Source organism: Mustelus asterias, chromosome 6 (genome assembly GCF_964213995.1).
Source record: "Mustelus asterias chromosome 6, sMusAst1.hap1.1, whole genome shotgun sequence".
NCBI classification, from domain to species: domain Eukaryota; kingdom Metazoa; phylum Chordata; class Chondrichthyes; order Carcharhiniformes; family Triakidae; genus Mustelus; species Mustelus asterias.
In genome coordinates, this window is record NC_135806.1 from 106,939,156 (window position 1) to 106,961,918 (window position 22,763).

At 44.1% G+C, this 22,763-nt stretch overlaps 1 protein-coding gene across 1 annotated transcript in view; it reads right to left on the reverse strand.

The window, feature by feature from the left end:
• The window catches only part of msh3 (mutS homolog 3 (E. coli)), a 278,450-nt gene extending 258,996 nt beyond the window's left edge, over positions 1–19,454 (reverse strand). The window contains exons 1-5 of the mRNA XM_078213881.1: positions 19,203–19,454; positions 12,568–12,688; positions 8,402–8,634; positions 7,653–7,877; positions 2,007–2,123 (exon numbers count right to left, since the gene is read on the reverse strand). Coding sequence (XP_078070007.1) covers positions 2,007–2,123; positions 7,653–7,877; positions 8,402–8,634; positions 12,568–12,688; positions 19,203–19,346 — 840 coding nt within the window. The 5' untranslated portion in view covers positions 19,347–19,454. The remainder of the gene's footprint in view (positions 1–2,006; positions 2,124–7,652; positions 7,878–8,401; positions 8,635–12,567; positions 12,689–19,202) is intronic.
• Between the last annotated feature and the right edge of the window lie 3,309 nt (positions 19,455–22,763).

Here is a 22,763-nt window from a genome sequence, read left to right on the forward strand (position 1 = left end):
CCCCTGACACTAATGGATAATTTAGCATGACCAATCCACCTAACCTGCACATCTTTAGACTGTGGGAGGAAACCGGAGCACCTGGAGGAAACCCACGCAGACACGGGGAGAATGTGCAAACTCCACACAGACAGTAACCCAGGCTGGGAATTGAACCCGGGTCCCTGGCGTTGTGAGGCAGCAGTGCTAACCACTGTGCCACCATGCCGCCCCAAAATTTAATTTTTATTTTCTCTTCAGATTCAACACATCACCTTCACAATGCATTCCCTGCAATAAGATCTGGCATTGCAGTATGAATAGTGGGCGGGAGGAGAGAAATGCAACTTGCAAACAAAAAAATTCATTCACTTGCATTTATTACACTGCTGTCAAAACAAAATCCTAACTGACTGAATTGTGTTTGTCAATTTAAATCAACTCCTGCTGAAACTTCTTCCCCAATACAGAGCTTCCCTTTCAACAGTCCTCGTGTTAACGGACCACTGCGTGGATTTTTAGTTTAAACAAACTGGCAAATGAATTATTTTGTCACATGTAAAATGAAATCTGTTGGCCCGAAAAACAATTTGCCTCTAACGAGGGTAGGGAGTTTTAGTTCAGAGAGGCAGCATGGTCGGTGCAGGCTTGGAGGGCCGAAGGGCCTGTTCCTGTGCTGGAATTTTCTTTATTACAATGCCTCAAAGGCACTTCACACGGGAGTAGGAGGGAAAAAGGTGAGTGAAAAGGGTTGGGAAGCTGGGCAGCAGGGACAGTTGAAGAGAAGAGCCAACACTCCAGTGTGACACTGAGGGAGTGCTGAACTGTCAAAGATGCCATATTCTGGATCAGATGTCCACCCTCCCAATGGATGTAAAAGATTCCATCCCACTATTACGAGGAAGGGCATGGGAGTTATTCCTAGTGTCCTGCCCAATATATAATCACTTAATTAACATCACAAAAACACTTATCCTCACATTGCTGTTCGTGGAAACTTGCGATTCACAAAATTGTCCCCTTATTTCCCACATTACAACAGTGACTACACTTCAAAAGTGCTTGGCTTACTGCACTTTGGGGCATGCTTTGGTAATGTAAGGTGCTATTATAAATGCAAGGCATTTCTTTTGAAAACAGGTGGGCGGTGGCAAAGTGGAGGTACAGATTACAGCTTCAATGGGAGTGGGATGGAAAGGTGCAGAGTAGGACAATGTTGGTTAAGATGGAAGGAAGTGGTCTTGGTAATGGAATGACTGAGTGCGAGGCGAGGGGGGAATGGGAGTGGGATAAGAAGCTTATCTCAAGGTAAAGCAGCACATCCAAGGCAGCAGATGGTGAGTTCTTAAGGCCCAGATTAGAGGTACATAGGTGTTGACAAAAGCCAAAGAGATTGGTCTCAACAAGTACCACCATTGTTCACCTCCACCCAACAAACTCCCCCATCCTTTGTGTGAAAAATCTTTTTGAGACATTGCTGGAACTCTGAATGAGACAAAGATATCAATCCAGTGAGTGGAGGTGGGAAAGAAAGGGAAACGGAAAGTATTTAATTCCTTCCGACCACACCTTGCCCCTCCGGTGGCCTCCAATGAACCAGTTTCATCAAAGTTATTAAAAAGAGCAGTCAGATGAATCGACCCAGAGTTATCGGAGAGGGAGAGACTATGGGCAAAGTACAATGGAGCTTCAGTGGATTGTAAAGCTTACATCCAGGCATCCCACATATCAATGATGCAAAATCAGATGCACAATTTGAAGATGTTACGTGGAAGACTGGAGACGTCCACAATGACAAGGAGGGGCAGCAACATTTGGGAGCAAGAGTCCACAATCCCAATCCCACCTTGCCCCTCACACACTCAGTAACTCCTAGAGCAGGCTACAAGTTAGTGGTGGTAACTGTACACTTCGCTGTTCTTCCAAGGATAGCCAGTGTACGGAATATATCAAACTGAAATTAAACATGTTGTCCTATAACCTTTTTCCAGGAAGAGGAGGAAATACTGAAAATTAAGAAAACTTACCTTGTATCCCTTAGCAACTAGCCGACGAACATGGACAAATAGCCGGTGCACTGGTATGCTGGCAGTCATGAAGTTATGGTCTGGATGGCAGTAAATGTTCAGCTCTCGAGCTGCAATCTGAAAATGTATAAGCAGTATATCAGAAATCCTGGAAACCCAATTAACTCCTGTTAGAATCTTATAGCTTTCTATGAGATCCCCCCTCATTGTTCTCAGCTCCAGCGAGTATAATCCTAACTGACTCAATCTCATCCATCAGTCCCGCCATCCCGGGAAAGAGTAAACCTTTGCTGCGCTCCCTCCATAGCAAGAATATCCTTCCTCAGATAATGAGCCCAAAACTGCACACAATACTCCAGGTGTGATCTGATCAACATTTACTGCCCATTCCTAATTAAACTCGAGTGTGCTGGTGAGCCTCCTTCTCGAAGTGCTGCAGGTCATGTGGTGTTGGGTGTTAGGAAGATAGTTCTGGGTTACATGAGCGGCACAGTGGTTAGCACTGCTGCCTTACAGTGCCAAGGACTCGGGTTCGATTCCCGACTTGGATCACTGTCTGTGCGGACTCTGCACGTTCTCCCCGTGTCGGTGTGGGTTTCCTCCGGGTGCTCCGGTTTCCTCCCACAGTCTGAAAGACGTGCTGGTTAGGTGCATTGACCCGAACAGGCGCCCGAGTGTGGCGACTAGGGGAATTTCACAGTAATTTCATTGCAGTGTTAGTGTAAGCCTTACTTGTGACACTAATAAATAAACTTTAACTTCATATAATTCCAGGTCAGAATTGTGTGCGACTTGGAGGGCTACTCGCAAGCACCTGCTGCCTTTGCAGAGGTTCCTTCTACATTCACATATGTTTAGTCAAGGACACTTTTATGATTTAGTTCCCCATATTTGCCCCGTGAAAACCAGCTCTATTCCTCACTGGGTCTGTTTTCCATACTTATGAAAATCCATGAACAATTAATCATTTAAAAAAAAACTTAGCTCTAATAATAAATAAACCATCCCAAATGTGGTTAAGGAATTGATTAATTACAGTGCATGTGCGGTTCTCTTATATTCACCACAGGTGACTTATTTAGCAGAGCAGGTGCTGTCAGATTCATTTGGTACATTGCGTGAGCAGATTAATTTATACAGAGCACAAGCTGATTTAGTTATTGCACAGTTATCCCTGGGAGAGTCCCTCAGGAATTTTTCCTCAATCCCCCCCCCCTCCTTCTCTTCATCCAAAAGCTGTCCCTCATTCAAAAACACTGCATCACTCACTGCAGACACGTCGATAATATCCTCGCCACCACCTGTCTCTGAAAGAGTCAGACTGCTTATCTGCTGTCAGCTCCGTCCCTCTGCCTGGCAACTGTCTGACACTGAACCAGACAGTACACAATCTGACCCCAAGCTGAATTCCTGACCACGTATTCGTGCTATCAGTAACACTGCCTATTTCCAACTCCATAAAGTTATCCATCTTCAACTGTCTCAACTGGTCTGCTGCTGAAGCCCTTGTTCAGGCCTTTGGACGTGACTAATCCAACGTACTCCTGGCTGCCCACTGACATTCCACCCTTTGTAAATTTAAGATCATCCAAAACTCTGATGCCCATGTTACAATTCACACCAAACCCATTCACCCATTAACCCCATGCCTGATTTATTTTGGCTCCCAGTTAAACAATACCTCAATTCTAAAGCACTCATCCTCGCCAAATCCCTCCACGGCCTGGCCTGTCCCTATCGCTGTAATTTCCTCCAGCCTCATCATCCTCCATAATATTTGCACTCCACCAATTCTAGCCTCAAGCAGCCCTGATTTTAACTGCTCCACCACTGTGGTCGGTGCAGACTCGATGGGCTGAATGGCCTCCTTCTGCACTCTAGGATTCTATGATTCTAAAGGGTCATGCCTTCAGCTGCCTAGGTCCTGAACTCTAGAATTCCCTTCCTCACTTTCCTCCTTTAAGACTCACTAAAACCGGTGTCTTGGACCGAGCTTTTCATCATCAATATCAAAAATCTGCTGATGTGGCTCAGTGTCAAACCTTGACAACACTTCTGTGAAGTTCTTCTCGGGATGATTTACTATTTTGAAGGTGCCATGTAAATATAGGCTGTTGTTGTTGTCACTGCAATGAAATATCAATCTAGATTATATGCTGAAGTCCTGGAGTGTGACATGAACCCATGGCCTCCTGACTCAAATAACAGCACTGCCAATTATGACAATCTGGCACTTGTGCACTGCACTATTTAAATCACTGGTGCCTTGATCACCCACATAGTGTAAATGTGCTCAGGGTGTTAAACAGATTTATTCATCAGGCATCATGATCAGTCACTGCGGTAAACCAGTCTCATCACCATTTTAAAACTGACTTGGAAATATATCGCCGTTCCTTCACAGTCACTGGGTCAAAATCCTGGAATTCTCTCCCTAACGGCATTGTGGGTCAACCCACAGCACGTGGTCTGCAGCAATTCAAGAAGGCAGCTCACCACCAGCTTCTCAAGGGCAACTAGGGATGGCCAATAAATGCTGGCCAGCCAGCGACGCCCATGCCCCACGAACGAAGGACATTGCACGCAGTGGGCTGGATTTTGCAGCAACCCCAACAGTCAAGCAGCAAGCTGGGGTAAACCCCGCTTTGGCTGTTTGGCAGAGCCCCAACCGGATTCAATGTCGATCATTCAGCGTCTGGGGCATCCGATCCTTTAAAGGACGATCCTGCCTCTAAGAGCCGCTGGTTAATTGGAGGGCGGTGGTCACTACTGAGATTACATCCAGACAGAGACTCACTGATGGTTGCCAGTCTCAGAAGGTGAGCGGGGTAATCACTACGGTCTCAAGTGAAGGACGCGGCCTGGTTGGTGAGGGCTAGGAAATGTTGCCTCGGATGTGGCAATTACAGGTGGCTTCTCTTTGGATCACCAATTAAGAGGGTCCATGCCCCAAGCCCACAAGGAGGTCACGGTTTATCAGACGATGTACCATCACTGGGTCCACATGCCACTGACAAATTGAAAGTGGCAGTGGGAAGAGGCCCTTAATTGGTAACTTAGGCAGCATAATTGGTCTCTGGGCAAGGGGGTCATGCACAATATTCCCCTCTGCTGGCAAAATGTCATGGCAGCAAGCTGACAATTGGCACTTCACCTACCACAGCCAGTGTCCAAGGCTACTCAAACAGGCAAAGCCAGGGAGTCAAAGTCAAGAGCTGCCTCTAGGTGAGGAGAATTAGAGGGCAGCGATCTTTAGAGTAGGGAATGCAGATACAGTGTGGTTCCCATTTGAAGGCCATATATCTGTACTCAGCATTTTATAATAGTTTGAGATTATAATTTGTAGTTAAATAGCAAAACATACAGCAATTTGGGACAAGCAAAGTCAGAATCTATTCGTCCATGCCACTGAACATCTTGAGAAGGAATGTTGTAGCTGTCACTGGTGACAAACAGTTGAGGGGAAAAGCGGTCCGCACAATTCAACAAACATCAGGATTTCCTGTCGGCTGTAGAGTTGGCACAACTCTGGGATAATGCAACTGCATTTCGAGGATATGTCAGTCCAGCAGCATTGCAGATACAGCAGAGAATCAGAAAAACGATTATCAGAATTTAACGGCCCAAAGAAGCCCAGCTAAAGAGAAACTGAAGGGGAGACAGCAGGAGACGCAGCTTTCAAAACAGAGTTCAGGCAGCAGTAGAGACAGAAAACTCACACCTCGCTTCAGAGCCTGCATTTAAAAAAGGCATCTTCCCTAGAGTTCCCAATCGCATTGGCTGGTTAAAAAACAGTTTTGTGCCACACCTCAAACCAAGATGAAATAGCCTTATTAGCTAATGCAATCCACCAGACAGCCGGGAGCAGAGTGAAGTGTTTCACAGGCTTTGACAAGGTGACAAACAACCTGGCGAGTGGCAACATCTAAGTTTAAGTTTAAAGTTTATTATTTATTAGTCACAAGTAGACTTGCATTAACATTGCAATGAAGTTACTGTGAAAATCCCCCAGTTGCCACACTCCGGCGCCTGTCCGGGTACACAGAGGGAGAATTTAGCATGGCCACTGCACCTAACCAGCATGTTTTTCAGACTGTGGGCGGAAACCGGAGCACCCAGAGGAAACCCACGCAGATACGGGGAGAATGTACAAACTCCACACAGACAGTCACCCAAGCCGGGAATTAAACCCAGGTCTCTGGCACTGTGAGGCAGCAGTGCTAACCACTGTGCCACCATGCCGCCCCTAGTTACAGACAAAATGGGCAGGGCTAGTGCTGTGTGTGTGGTTCTGCTACAGAGACCACACGGACAATGTCGCTGCATGACGCATAGAACCCATGACGAGTTCAGAGGCACGAGGCAATACAGGGACATATCTTACTCAACACCATCAACTACTAAAGCCTGGAAAGATCAGCAGCCATGGGTCTTTACCAAGTGAGAATAATACAAGCTGCCCACAAGCAAATAAAGGAATAGAAATGTACATTTGAGATTACTGAGAATAACACATGGTTTTCACAAGCAAGGCACGGCGCTCCCATAGCGGACATCTCTGGAAGCAGAAGATATGTCACACTTGTGGATTTGTTGACTGGGAAATTTCACAGTAACTTCATTGCAGTGTTAATGTAAGCCTTACTTGTGACTAATAAATAAACTTTGACTTTTTGGTTGCTTGGCGACAGAAGGAACTTGTCAGGGAACTCTGCAGAGCAAGCTCCCAAACTTGGGAGCAGTAATTATTTAGGAAAGTGTCAAACTTTGCTAAATAAGCAATATCTTGCTTGCATTTGTAAAATATAAACCAGATTGTTGATTTATATTTGGCTTTAGTCAGCCTATAGGAGGATTTGAGGAGCACATGCAGTACTTACACAATTACTGAATCCAATCCCTAGAACAGACTGTTTTAGTGTTAGTCTCTCAGGACATGCTATCATCTGACTGGGTATTGGACAGGAACTGCAAAGTAAAACCGTTGTAAGTGTGCAGGGCTGATGATGCCGAGCCTCACATTAAGCATTGTGCGTGCGCGTGCAAGCTCTGGAAACCCACAGAGAAGTTGGTTTCTTCGCCAAAGATGAGTGTCTTATCAGAGATCTTTGGATTTTAGTGCAGCAGGTGATACTATGGTTGTACAGTATGGGGTCAGGACTGATCGGATTTGAGAAAAGTGCACAAAACTCCCCGAAGCAAGCAGTGACATGCCAAATAAAAGCAAATTACTGCGGATGCTGGGATCTGAAACAAAAACGGAAAATGCTGGGAAACCTCAGCAGGTCTGACAGCATCTGTGGGAGAGAAAACAGAGCCAACCGAGAGTCTGGAAGTCTCTTTGTCAGAGCGCTGAGATGTTAGCCCTGTACTCTCTCCACAGTGACACACCACTTGGGCTTAGCGTCACGTGTTATACAGGTCCAGTCTCTACGCAAGCAACCATGTGGAGAATGAACTGGAGAACTCCAGTTAAAATGGGGCAATAAAAATGATGTTCGTGTGACTGAGACCCAAACCAATAGCAGAAGCAGAAATGACCTTCAGTGCACTCGATATCTCGAAGTACCTGAAGCTTTGAGAAATAAGACGGGAAGCTCCGCTAATGACCAGTAAATCAAAGTCTTTGGTTAAGAATTGACCTACCTCTGCGTCTTCACCAAAGAACCGGTATTTGTACCCACACTCCACACAAAGCACTGCATCCTTGTGCTGCTCTTTGATCTCCAGGAACTGCTGTTCTAGTGGAGTGTATGTACTCTTTGTCCTGCGGTTAACCGTGCCCGCCTCAAAAGAAGTCTTCACACTGCTTCCCCTGTTTGAAGCTGAAAACCGACTCCAATCCAGACTTACAATCTCTTCAGAGCGAGACTATCGAAGTGAAGGAGAAATCAGGTCAGGATTGTTCTTAAAAAACTGCAATCAAAATTCAGGGGCAATTTTTTGATTTTGTTTTCGTTAATTAGATACGGAAATACGTGCATATCGTACGGTTCTGTGCCTATGCTCTATCACAACCTCAACACAGTGTAGTTGAGACTAACAACACCATTAAAGCGTTGATATATCACACCACTCTTCATTAAACACGAACATTAAAATTCTAACATTACAACTCTAACTGTGCAAATGTCATGCAAGTGCTTAAACTGGGAAGCAGCAGGGTTGAAGCAAAGAAGAATGTCTTGAGGAAAGGGGTGACAGAGGAGCAGGTGGTAGTGCAGCATAGTCAAAGTCAGGAAACTTATGAGGAGAGAATTGCATTGACTCAAGCTTTAAGTTGTTAAAGATTTGAGGAAAAGGTTTTCTCGGGATACGGAAAGATTTAACATTTTAGCAAAGTTCTGACACTTATACAAGTGGATTGTATGGAGTCTCCAAGTGTGCTAACCTACCTGATACAATCCTTCTCTGTCTGCATCCTTGGTAAGCACAAAATCATCAAGTTCTGTGCATATGTTGTCAGGGTTTAGATCATAATTCTCTGCATATTCAAATCTCTTGAATTGGGTGTCCACACTTGGGCCTTTAGTATCTGGTGGCTCCAGTTGCCTGTCGATAGAGAACCCCTTCAATCGGTCCATGGTGGATGAAGATACACTGGGATGTGTCCGTACTTGCGCTTCACCTTCAAAAGGAGAGAAAAAGAAACAAATTCTTCAAATTAAAATCAAAGTACACAGCTAAAAACTTAAATAAAAAAGGGTGAATCATCATAGATCCCTACGGCCCATTGAACCTGCATCGACAGTAATCCCACCCAGGCCCTATCCCCGTAACCCCATCTATTTACCCTGCTAGTCCCCCTGACACTAAGGGGCAATTTACCATGGCCAATCCACCTAACCTACGCATCTTTGAACTGTGGGAGGAAACTGGAGCGCCCAGAGGAAACCCACACAGACAAGGGGAGAAAGTACAAACTCCACACAGAGTCACCTGAGGCCAGAATCGAAGCTGGGTCCCTGGTCTAAAATTTCATCATTTTAACCTAAATTTAAAGCATAGTAGACAAAACATAATCTTATAAACCTCATACAAATGTAACAGTAGCCGGCCTTTCCACTATATCTTTCATATCAATTTTCACCCCATCATTATCACTTTTACTGATGTTTTGTCAGCACTGATATAAAGTACTCATTAAGTATTCCAGCCTCACCCTGCGCCTTTAATTATATATCATCCCCTTAGTCCAGAGTAGGCCTCACCCCACCTTTTACTACCCATTTGCTGTTCACATGCCATCAGAAAATTTATATGTTTTTTTTAAGTTGACTACCAATGTATCTTCATGCTCTCTTTGCTATCATATTTTCCTCTTCACTTCCCTTCTCAATTTACTGTGTTGGCCTAGTTCTTACTTCAAGAGTTCACTTGACATGCATTATACACTGTCTTTTTCTTGTTCCATTATATTCTCCAATCTCCTCAGCATCCCGAGGAGGGGTGAAAGGATATTTCACAGAATCTTGTACACGAAGCAAGAAATGTGTTAAACAATACTACTTTAGCTTGGAAATTTGAAAAGGAAATTAGTGTTTAATAAAGTAGATGAACCAACAGGTACTGTGGGTGCAATGTCTGCCATGAATTAATCAGACATGTACTGAAGCCAGAGTGGGTCCATTGGTTTGAATGATCTTACATCACTTGAAATTTTTCACATACTTATTTAGTTTATTAAACTAAACATTGAAAGACATGGGGATCAGGCAGAAGAATAGGATTTGATTTGGTGAATTAGCAAGATAAAAGCATTACTGCCCGCCCACAAAGGCCGTAAAGAAGATGGTGGTGAGCTGCGTTCTTGAACCGTTGCAGTTCATGTACACCTACAGTGATGTTCGGAAGGGAGTTTCAGACTTTGACCCAACAGCAATATATTTCCAAGTCAGGATGGCGAGTGGCTTGGAAGCGAACTTCCAGGTAGTGGGGTGCCCAGTGTCGGCTACAGTTTTCCTTCTAGATGGTAGCGGTCGTAAATTTGAAAGATGCTGTCTAAGGAGGCTTGGTGCGTTCCACCTTGTAGATGGTACACACTGCTGCCACTGTCGGTTGCGGGTGGAAGGAGTGAATGTTTGTGGGTTGGCTATCAATCAAGCGGGCTGGATGGTGTCAGGTTTCTTGAGTGTTGTTACAGCTGCACTCATCCAGGGAAGTGGAGAGTATTCCATCAGACTCCTGAAACGTGCCTTGTAGATGGTGGACAGGCTTTGGGGAATCACGAGTTGAGTTACCGCAGGATTCCTAGCCTCTGACATGCTCTTGCAGCCACAGTAGATATATGGCTTAGCACATGAAAAAGATAAAAGTTAGTATGCAGGTACAGGTGCAGCAAGCGATTAGGAGGGCAAATGGAAGGCACACGCACATTCACACACGAGCAGATTGGGCCTATACCACTTGAATGCAGAAGAATGAGGCATGATCTTATTGAAACATATAATATCCTGAAGCAACTTGACAGGGTGGGTGTGGTGATGAGGTTTCCCTTTGTTAGGAGAATCCGGAACGAGGGGATTCTGTTTTTAAAAAAATCAGGGTCTCCCATTTAATACTAAGGTGGAGATATTTTTCTCTCTCTCAGAAAGTGGTCTGTGGAATGCTCCTCCCCAGAGAACAGTGGTGGCAGCGTCAATGAATATATTCAATGAAGAGTTAGACAGATTTTTCATTGATGAGGAAGTTCAAGGGTTATTTGGGGCGGGGGGGGGGGGGGCGGTCCAGACAAGAAGGAGAAGTTGAGGCCACAAGCAGATCAGCCATGGCCGAATGGCACAGCAGTCTCGAGGGACTGAATGATTTACTCCTGCTCCTAATTCTTGTGTTCTTGTGTGGAAAGAAGGTTGTTGATGAAGCAGCTGAAGATAGGACAGTGCCCTGAAAAAATCCTGAAGCAACATTGGCCTCGAACAAACAAAACCATCTTACATTGGGATAAGCATGACTCCACCCAGTGGAGAAATTTCCCCATTGACTTTAGTTTTAGAAAGGATTCTTGGTGCCAAACTCTGTCAAATACGGCCTTGATGTCAAATGCAGTCATTTGGTAGGACAAGGAATATTCTCCCCCTCTCAGAGCAGAATGATTGAGGTATCAGACCAATTACAAGTATTACCCCACCGATGTTATGTGCGAGAGAGTTCCAATCTGAAACACTGATTTCATACAGTGTATTTATTTTTGGATATTAGTGAAACATTTGCGGAAACAGTGAGAACTCGACCTCTCTTTCATAAAAGTATTTATTAAAATAGAGAACAATCTGATACTTTAGCAAGTTAACAGTAAGCACTTAGTCCCTCCAAGACTGAAAATATCTGTTTCCCCCGAAATCCTAACCTCTGCTCAGACCCCGTTTCCAAAACAATAACTATAAATCTATTGGTTAAATCTAGCCAGTGACACAGCACTGTACAGCTCAGGTGGCAAGGATTTAGGAAAGGTCTTCGATTCAGTGAAGAAAATTATCTTTTGCACAAACTGGCTCTAGCTGAGCCGTTTCCTGAAAGTGGCTGTCCCTTTCTGTCTGCTGCTGCTTCTTCCAAGTCATAGATCAAGACATCCCTGCCTAAAAGCAGGGATGTCTTGATGCACCTGTACAGGGCATTGGTGAGGCCGCAGCTGGAATACTGTGTGCAGTATTGGTCCCCTTATATGAGGAAGGATATATTGGCATTGGAGGGAGTGCAGAGAAGGTTCACCAGGTTGATACCGGAGATGAGGGGTTTGGATTATGAGGAGAGGCTGAGGAGATTGGGTTTGTACTCGTTGGAGTTTAGAAGGATGAGGGGGGATCTTATGGAGACTTATAAGATAATGCGGGGGCTGGATAGGGTGGAGGCGGAGAGATTCTTTCCACTTAGTAAGGAAGTTAAAACTAGAGGACACAGCCTCAAAATAAAGGGGGGTCGGTTTAAGACAGAGTTGAGGAGGAACTTCTTCTCCCAGAGGGTGGTGAATCTCTGGAATTCTCTGCCCACTGAGGTGGTGGAGGCTACCTCGCTGAATATGTTTAAAGCGCGGATGGATGGATTCCTGATCGGTAAGGGAATTAAGGGTTATGGGGATCAGGCGGGTAAGTGGTACTGATCCACGTCAGATCAGCCATGATCTTATTGAATGGCGGGGCAGGCTCGAGGGGCTAGATGGCCTACTCCTGCTCCTATTTCTTATGTTCTTATGTACCTCATCTGTGTCTAAACTGCTTCCTGACTCTGACCACCAATGGGATCAATTGCAAAGAACACCCGGTTCCCTATTCTTTCCTTTCTCTTAGCTGCTGCCCAGACATGTTTTAAAAATACATGGCAGTTTGATTTTACTTGTGCAAAAAAACTATACATTCATTTTAATAGCATCCTAAATTACGTAACACAAGCCAATCAGCAGCAATGGTTTGGATTTAAATAGCAACTGTAATGTGGAATAAAGTCCCAAGGCACGTCACAGAGGCATAAGGAGATGGCAACTATTACATTGACTCTCATGCCAGCTTTGATACCGATAACCAATAAAAATAATCTGACACGGTTTAGAAATTGTTTGTGTACTTACCGCAGCCCTTTCTGAATATTTCCCCATTTCCATTCTTTTCCTGGCTTGCCACCTTCCTGAGTTTTGCCCTGGGTTCACCTGGATTGACCTTTGCTTTCTCTTTCCTGCCAGGATCCGATGTCTGGAGCAGGTGAATTTTCATGATCAAAGCAAGAAATAAATAAATATCAGATCGTGAAGATATTTAGTTTGGACATCACTAATGTTTATATCCTCTTGTCCTGCTCTCCTGTGTACAGTTGAGTCTTTACTTCAAGCTGCAGCTGCCTTCTTGAAAAAGTTGTACGCCATTTAACCCACTCAGAACTTGATCCATGGATCTTTGGAATAGAGCAGGTGTGGATGTTATCCCAAATGGCAGTCTCCGCTATCTAAACAGACCTTGGTGTGTCACAATAGTGAATAACGGTTGTAAACTTGCAGCCACATTCATCTGCAAGTACACTTGGAACGGATCTATTTTACTGAATTTCAGGCGCCAGACAGTCCAACAAATAAGTCTTCAATAAGCAGCAGTATATATTAATCAGCACACAATACTGGTCTAATCTTAGATAAGTACAGTACATCCACCAGTTCCCCTTTATCCACAACTCGAGACCAATACCTATCGCCTGTTTAACAATGAAATTGCCATTAAACCTCTCAAATTTAATTGCCACTAAAAGTGATTGCCATTAGACCTCAACAATGTGATATTAATAAGACATTGACACATTCTTCCTCTTCAGATAACAATCCAGTTGTCTCATGAAAGCCATAATTGAATCTGCATCCAGCACACGTCACGGCAATGCCTTCCGGATCCCAACCACTCGCTGCGTGTAAAAGTTTTTCCTCATGTTGCCATTGCTTCTTGTGCCAATTACCTTAAATCTGTACCCCCAATTCTAAATTCTTCCAGCAGAGGGAACAGCTTCTCCCTGTCTACTCTGTCCAGACCCCTCATGATTGTGAATACCTCTAGCAAACTTCCTCAGAACATTCTCTTCTCCAATCTATGTAACTGAAGTATAATCAGAACTCCAGTCCGCTCGCCTCAGCACAGTGTCACTAATTTTTGTACACAGGTGAAAATCGTTAGGGGGTGGGGGGGAAATGAGGAAAGAGCTGCCCTGTTCCTCCAAAGTTTTTATTGTACATAATTACATGTTGAGGTACAGCCTTGTCCAAGGCATCTACTTTTAAATTCCCATGTGTATTCTTCAGTTTACGACTCATACACAAATATCCGAGAATCAACCATGACCAAGTCTAGGAACTCACTCAACAAATGCATTTCTTTTACATATTAAAGGTATGAGACTTTTCCTGCAATGTAGGACTCACTTCTTTTTGTATAGTTTTCTTTCTATGATATCATTTAGGGCACGTGCAGACACTAACCCTCCGTACAATCCAACAGCGTCCACTGAGACGTTGCTAAATATCGCCTCCAGGTCGTTACTATTTCAGAAAGAAATTAGACTAGAATGGGACAACACCAACAAGACTGAATACGGGGAGGTTCACCAAAATGTGAATGAGTAGATGTGGAGTATGAATTCACATTAGTAGTGTGCACTAACATTTACACACAAGTTTAGAATCTCAAATCCAAAAGCACAATTTAAAAAACTAAAAGCTAATCATTACAATTTATATAAAAACAGTCCTGAAGTCATACTGGACTTGAAATGTGAATTAAATTTCTCTCTCTACAGATACTGCCAGACAGGAGTTATTCCAGCACTTTGTTTCTATTTCAGATTTCCAGCATCCGCTGTATTTTGCTTTTAATTACAATTTATAGTCGAACATAAATATATTCTGAAGAATTTTGAAAATAATAGTATTGGGATTCTGAAGTGTATCGAACAAAAACCAACAATGTCAATTCTGTCAAATTCAGTCCAAAAAAAAAACCATGAGGGGCAGGAGAGACAGAGACAGAGTGAAAAAGACAGAGAAAGATTTCCCCAATCAGGCAGATTGAAACTCTCAATGCTGGTAAATCTCAGCTGGTCTGACAGCATCTGTGGAGAGAGAATAGAGCTAACGTTTCGAGTCGAGATGATCCTTCATCAGATCCTGACTCGAAACATTGGCCGGAATTTTACCGGCACGCCCGCCCAAAGCTCGTAAGATCACGCCTGAGGCTAACAGAGAATGCCGTTCAACGACCTGCTGGTAAAATCACGGCCACTGGCTCTCTTCTCTCGCCACAGATACTGTCAGACCTGCTGATATTTTCCAGCATTCTCTGTTTTCGTTGCAGATTTCAGCATCTGCAGTATTTTACCTTTATTATAGATTGAAACTCTCTATCTACAAACATTGATGGCCTTTATTTTAGTTTTGGAAGACCACTGTGCAGGTGATAAGAGAAGCATATGTAGGCAACAGTTATAAATTCTTGAAGTCTACTAATCAGAATCAATAAGTAGTCTCACAACATCAGGTTAAAGTCCAACAGGTTTATTTGGTAGCACGAGCTTTCAGAGCGCTGCCCCTTCATCTGGTGAGTGGAGAGTTGTGTTCACAAACAGGGCATACATAGACACAAACTCAATTACAAGATAATGGTTGGAATGCGAGTCTTTACCGATGCAGACAATGTGAGTGGAGAGAGGGTTAAGCACAGGTTAAAGAGGTGTGAATTGTCTCAAGCCAGGACAGTTAGTGAGATTTTGAATCAGAAATAATTATGCTGAGATGGATTGCTGATTGAAAACTCGCTCTGTTTTGCACTGAACTCAGACTATAGGAGTCCCAAAGAGAGACTTTTTTTCCCATTTCTGTGAACCTAACAGTGGAGCATCAGATCCCATGGTGCTATCTCTTCTTTGCCACAATGTGCTGGATTCTTAAGAACAAATAACCCCTGCTGAGTTCAAATGAATAAGACTTCTTGCAGCAGCACTTACTGTTGAAATGTCAAATAATCCATCATTGTCTAAGGATGTATGTATGTTTTGAGCATTCCAATAGCTGCTATCCTATTAGCTTAACCCCATTACCCAAACCCCATTAACCAAGGTTTAACTTAAAAGTACATTTCACAGTAACTAACAAAGATTCTTTCTGTGCAGAAATTAACAAAATTAATTGAAGTCAGGTAATTTTTCTAAAATATATTTTGGACTACCAGCGTAACATTGGATTTATATTCTATTTAAACTTAGGCAGCGAGATATTTTCTCTTGCGCAGGAATTGGGTTGGACTCTTGACTCCAGGTTTACAGTCAGTTTAGCGTTAATACAAAATTGTTTCACACCAATGCTAAACTGGTAGTGCAAGAACCTCCTTAAATGGTTTAAAATAAATATTGAAGGAGTAATTAAAATTCAACTATTTTAAGTTAGTGACACGGCCTTGTTTTTGTTTTACAATTTTGAAGGAATGTTAAAGGATTATCATTATTGTTATTAAGCACACAGAAAATCACTTTAGGAAATCATACAGTTTGATGGAATTTGAGAATTATGGATGAACTAGGAGCAAGTTGTTCAACTCAGACTGTGAATATTATGTATTACCTTACAGTGCAAATAGAGGCCATTCAGCCCATTGAGCCTGCACCAACAACAATCCCACCCAGGCCCTATCCCCATAACGCCATATATTTACCTTGACACTAAGGGGCAATTTACAATGGCCAATTGATGCACTATCATTTACGACGCGAAGACTTCTGAGAGTGAGGGAAAACTAATAGGCTTTTATTCACTGAGAACAGGAGCACACCCTTGTAGCTGACCTGGTCTGAACTGAGGCACGGAGGAGGGACCATCACCTTTATACCCCACTCTGGGTGGAAAGGGAGGAGTCTTGGGCCAGGTGCAGCATGAGTGTGTCCAGGCACATACATGAAGTAACAGTGGTTCACCACACCAATCAGCCTAACCTACACCTCTTTGGAGCAGAAGGGGGAGGGGGACACAACAAAAGGAATTAATTTTATGCTAATCAACTCTTTAAAAAGCGTTTCTGTTTCAGAACAAAGTATACAGATAAGGTCACATAAGGTCACAGAGAGAGAGTCAAATACTCTGTAGAAAATGATAGATCCTCATCTGCTGAGGTAGACAAGATGAGTCATCTCTGCAATGCAACTATTTTTTAATACTTTCACAAGAGGTGAGCATTGCGGGCAAGGCCAGCATTTGTTGTCTACCCCTAATTATCCTTACGAAGATGAGCCGCTGTAGTCCATCTATTGTAGGTCTACCCACACGGTGCTGGCGTGACTTTACCAGCAATGCCTACATTCCATAAAAGATTTTTCAAAAAGCTACTTGCAACACAAAGGCAGCTCAAAGTCTTTATAAACGTTCTATTCAGGAATTCTGTCTTCACTCTTAATCCTGTTTTAAAATCTTCTCTGTACTTACATATTAAACATGTTTCTCAACATATTATGAGCTTAACATTTGTTATAAGGGGTTATTTATCCTATCACATTTTAATCTCTATACCTTTCGTCATCTTGGAAGCTCTAGCTTTGAATATCGCTTTAGTATGTTTATGTTCTTCTCTATCTTAAGGTTTTACTCAGGGTAAATAATAGAAACATAGAAGCTAGAAGCAGGAGTAGGCCATTCAGCCCTTTGAGCCTGCTCCGCCATTCATTTTGATCATGACTGATCATCGAGTTCAATATCCTGATCCCCCTCCCTCCCATATCCCTTGACCCCTTTAGCCCCAAGAGCTATATCTAATTTCTTCTTGAAATCAGACAACGTTTTGGCCTCAACTACATTCTGTGGTATTGAATTCCACACATTCACCACCCTCGGGGGTGAAGAAATTTCTCCTCACATCAGTTCTAAAAGGTTTATCCTTTATTCTGGATGCATGGTGACACAGTGGTTAGCACTGCTGCCTCACAACTCCAGGGACCCAAGTTCAATTCCTGGCTTGGGTCACTGTCTCTGCGGAGTCTGCATCTACTCCCCGTGCCTGTGTGTTTCCTCTCACAGCCTGAAAGACGTGCTGGTTAGGTGCATTAACCCGAACAGGCGCCGGAATGTGGTGACTAGGGGAATTTCACAGTAACTTCATTGCAATGTTAATGTAAGCCTTACTTGTGACCAATAAATAAACTTTAACTTTATGACCCCTAGTTCTGTACTCCCCCACCAATGGGAACATTCTTTCTGAATCTACCCTGTCTAACCATGTTATAATTTTATAAGATACATAGAAATATAGATACTAGAAGCAGGAGTAGGCCATTCGGCCCTTCGAGCCTGCTCCACCATTCATCTTAATCATGGCTGATCATCGAATTCAATATCCTGATCCCCCTTCCTCCCATATTCCTTGATCCCTTTAGCCCCAAGAGCTATATCTAATTTCATCTTGAAATCAGACAACCTTTTGGCCTCAACTACATTCGCTGGTAGTGAATTCCACACATTCACCATCCTCTGGGTGAAGAAATTTCTCCTCACCTCAGCCCCTTAGCCTCAAACTATGAAGTTCCCCTCTCACTCTTCTAAACTCCAGTGGATATAATCCTAATCGATTTATGACAGATCTGCCATCTCAGGAATCAGCCTGGTAAACCTTCGCTGTACTTCCTCTATAGCAAGGACATCTTTCCTCAGATAAGGACACCAAAATTGCACACAATACTCCATATGTGGCTTCACCAATGCCCCCTACAATTGCATCAAAACATCCCTATCCCTATACTCAAATGCTCTCGCTGTGAAGACCAACACACCATTTGCTTTTTTTGCTGCCTGCTGTACCTGCACGCTTACTTTCAGCAACTGATGCACAAGGACTCCAAGGTCTCGTTGAGTATCCACTTCTCAATTTACACCCATTCAAGTAATAATCTGTCTTCCTATTATTGCTACCAAAGTGGATAACCTCACATTTATCCACATTATACAGCATCTGCCATGCAAATGCCCACACACTCAGCCTGTCCAAATCACGCTAAAGCATCTCTGCATCCTCCTCACAGCTCACCCTCCCACCCAACTTTGTATCATCTGCAAATTTGGAGATAATACATTCAGTTCCCTCTTCCAAATCATTAACATATAATGTTGGAAATGGGTCCTAGTACAGATTCCTGCAGAACTCCACTAGTCACTGACTGCCAATCAGATAAAGACTCATTTATGCCAACTCTTTGCTTCCTATCTGCTAACCAGCTTTCTATCCATCTCAAGACAATCCCATGCAGAAGTAAACTTATTGGGTAGATCTTACATTTCATCTGTGAAAGAAATGGGTTGGATGAACCAGGTGGCCTTTTCACTTTTAATAATTCTGCATCAATGCAAACCACAAAATGTCCTCACCATGCAGGCCTTGAGTTGAGAGTTTCAGAGCAGATACACAAGAAAGTTACAACACTCCCACGCAACCTCAGGCTGCAGACACCCCAAAACTAGCAACAACAAAATAAAACACACAAAAAAATTGGCCTTACAAAATGAATGTTTTAGAAACCAGACATCAAGAAGTGGGTAGCTGACAAAACAAAATTACTCATGTTATCAAGTTATCACAGTTTGTTTTCTATGTCAGAGCATGTATTTTGCACACAAGCATTATATATCAAAATCACACTGCTTTTATTAATTAACCAGTTTGTAAATGAATGGCACAACATAACCCAGCAATAACTGACCTGCTGCCCTGCTCTCTCTGAGGTGAGGGAGCTTGTTGCTGCATTGTCTTGCCTCTGATCATTGCTGGCTACAGGGCGGAAGAACTTGCTTATCACAGCCTGGCTCCCAGCACTCTTCTTCCCGCGGCCTTTCGTCTTGGACATTGCAAATATCCAGCAGGCCCCCCCGCGGGTAAAGTCCCTGAGTAAAGCCGGAATTCAGCAGCCAGATCGGCACAATTCCGGAGCTGCTGCTGCGGCAGTGTCGGCGGAGGCACGTCAGGGGCAGTGTTAGCACTGAAGCCGGAGCTGGGACCCACGTGCTGCTGTTGTTCTGCCCTTAAAGCTGCACCCTCTTCACTGTAACACCATGGCAGGGCAACAATGAATACCTCCACTTCACTACAATGTATCACACACATAGCCTACCGCCTGCAAAATGGCCCATTTCCCCTCACCTGTTTTGCACCATTAGTAACAAAATGTATTCCTTAAAGGGGCACCTTGTTCACAAAAATATATTTCTTTGTTTCTTCGCAAAGATACAGCAATTAAGCACCACTGCATCGAACCCAGCGCTGAGGGAGACTGATTGAAGAGCTTACATGACCATATGAACAAACGCAAAAAGATTTAGAAAGGAGAATGGACAGGGGCAATATTATCACTGTGGCACTGCTGCTTCACAGCGCCAGGGTTCGATTCCCGGCTTGGGTCACTGTCTGTGCGGAGTCTGCACGTTCTCCCCGTGTCTGTGTGGGTTTCCTCCGGGTGCTCCGGTTTCCTCCTACAATCCAAAAGACGTGCCAGTTAGGTGCATCGGCCATGCTAAATTCTCCCTCAGTGTAACCCGAACAGGCGCTGGAGTGTGGTGACTAGGGGATTTTCACAGTAACTTCATTGCAGCGTTAATATAAACCTACCTGTGACACTAATAAATAAACTTTAAACTTAAATGGCATTATTCCACAGAATACAACACCATATTGGGAGGGATTTGGTGGGTGGATTGCTGAAACCATCAGCTCAATGTCGACAATCATAAAGAATACAATCGGATTTTGGGATTATCTTGGGAGTACAAATCTCAGGAAGAGTTTGTACAACCATTGTAATAGTGGGCACAATTCTGGTCACCAGATTAGGAGAAATAGATAACAGCCAAAAGAAAAGGTGCAGTGTAGGACAACTAATTTGATAGCTGGGATTAGTTACCCAGGTTACAAGGAAAGGCTGCAAAAATTGGAAATGTTGATGCTTGTGAAGAGAACATATAAACTTGCCTTTATAGGGGGCCCTTCACACAGAAAACACACCAAGAAGTGTAATCAAGTCACAATGATGACTGAGCCAGAAAAAGAATGTTGGTGAAAAACATGGGATGGAATTCTCCCATTTTGAGACTAAGTGCGGTGGTGGATGGCTCAGGGTGTCCTTCCCACAGACTGGTGGAATCCGCCAGATTCTGCACTTGGAACCTCATTGATTATACACAATGAGTTCCCTTGCGAGTCACTGAGTCAGCGTCAGCTGATTCATCTGCCTGCTAATAGCTGGTGGGTTTGAAGGCCCCAGCATCATATTTAATCTCCAGTCCAGCACACTCATATCACTCTCTCCAACCCACCCCTCCACCCCATCTTCACCAGGATATCAGCAAACCAAAGGGAAAAGGTAAGCAGCCTCAAAAAGAAGTCTGTTCCTCAATTCAACCACCTTCCCCCAACACCTGCAAGATGCCCATGCCTCACTTGGGCCTCTACCAGTATTTGATGTGACCTCCATGTTTGTGAGCTTTTCATGCAGGCTTGTTGGGGTCCAACTTCATTCCCTTTAATTGTCCCTCTGCATTCAATTGTTCATCTTCTTCATCCATCTTTCTGCCTTCTGCATGCCATTGTGAGCCCTCGCCACTCCCGCCCCCTCCTTTGCAAAGACCTCCTTCCACATTGCAGCACAGTGGCACAATGGTTAGCACTATTTCCTCACAGTGCCAGGGACCCATTCAATTCTGGCCTCAGGTAATGACTTTGTGGAGTTTGCATATCCTCCCCGTGTCTGCTTGAGTTTCCTTTGGGTGCTCCAGTTTCCTCCCACAGTGCAAAGATGTGTGGGTTAGGTTGATTGGCAATGCTCAATTGCCCCTCAGTGTCAGGGAGTTTGTTGTCAGCACAGACTTGATGGGCCAAATGGCCTTATTCTGCACTGTAGAGATTCTGTGATTGCCTCCATTGTCTTTGTCAGACCACTATCCCCCTCCCCCACCTTGCACTCCAGTCCCAGTCAAACCTTCGACCTTTGTTGCAATGGCTGAGTGAGTTCCATAGCTCAGAGCTGTCCAGATAGACACTGGTGTGTGGCACTGGGGGGACGGGGTGGGGGAGACTCCAGAACTCTCCAACCCCAAATGCAGTACTGAACTGAGATGGCGACACTGGAGGGGCCATGTTTCCAGCAACACGGTGCTGTTCATGAAGACCAGCTTGATATAAAGATGGAGGAACCAGTCTGTTCCAGCAGATTGGTGAACAGCGCATCAGGGGCAGTGCAGCACCATGGCAGAAAGGCTTTGCTGCACTGGCCTCAAACCTCAAAGCCTCTTCCGAACTGAGGATCGCCTTGTGCATTCAACTCTTTCGTGATTGGGTTTTAGCGCAACATAGTTTCATGCTGGTGTGACATGAGGTTGGAAGGCCTGATGGAATGCCTGCAGGCTGACAGAGGGGGTGGTATGAAACATAGTGGGCAGTTACTGCCAGAGCTGTAAGAGTAGGGTCGGAGTAGTTGGGGGAGGTGGGGGAGTTCTCGAGCTGTATGAGCAGGGTAGGAGTAGGAGGGGGTTCCAGAGCTGTGTGAACATGGAGACAGGAAGAGAGCAGATTCTATACATGCATGAGTTTTAAAGGGCCAAGTCATAGGACAAGCAGTATCCTGCCACCATGCAACCTCGGAAACAGAACAATGGACTCAGGTACGGGATGTTTATTTATATAATGTTGATCACCTGGACTGCCACAATGTTGTCGCGGCCACCCCCTTTGCAATAATTAGTATCTTCAGCCATTTCTTGATATCACATGGAATGTATTGTACTGGCTGAAGACTGTGATGTCGGGAACCTCAGGAGGAGGCCGAGATGGATCATCTCACAATAATGCCACAGTATTAGTAAAGCTGTTTTTTTTAATTCATTCGTGGTACATGGGTGAGGCTGGCTGGTCAGCATTTATTGTCCATCCCTAGTTGCCCTTAGAGGGCAATTGAGAATCAACCGCATTGGGGCGGCACGGCAGCACAGTGGTTAGCACTGCTGCCTCACAGCGCCAGGGACCCACGTTTCATTCCCAGCTTGGGTCACTGCCTGTGTGGAGTTCTTCCCGTGTCTGCATGGGTTTCCTCTGACTCCAGTTTCCTCCCACAATCCAAAACATGTGCTGATTAGATTAATTGGCCATGCTAAATTCTCCCTCAGTGCACTCAAACAGCCACCGTAAGTGAGGCGACTAGGGCATTTTCACAGTAACTTCATTACAGTGTTAATGTAAGCCTACTTATGACTAATAAATACATTTTACTTTTGCT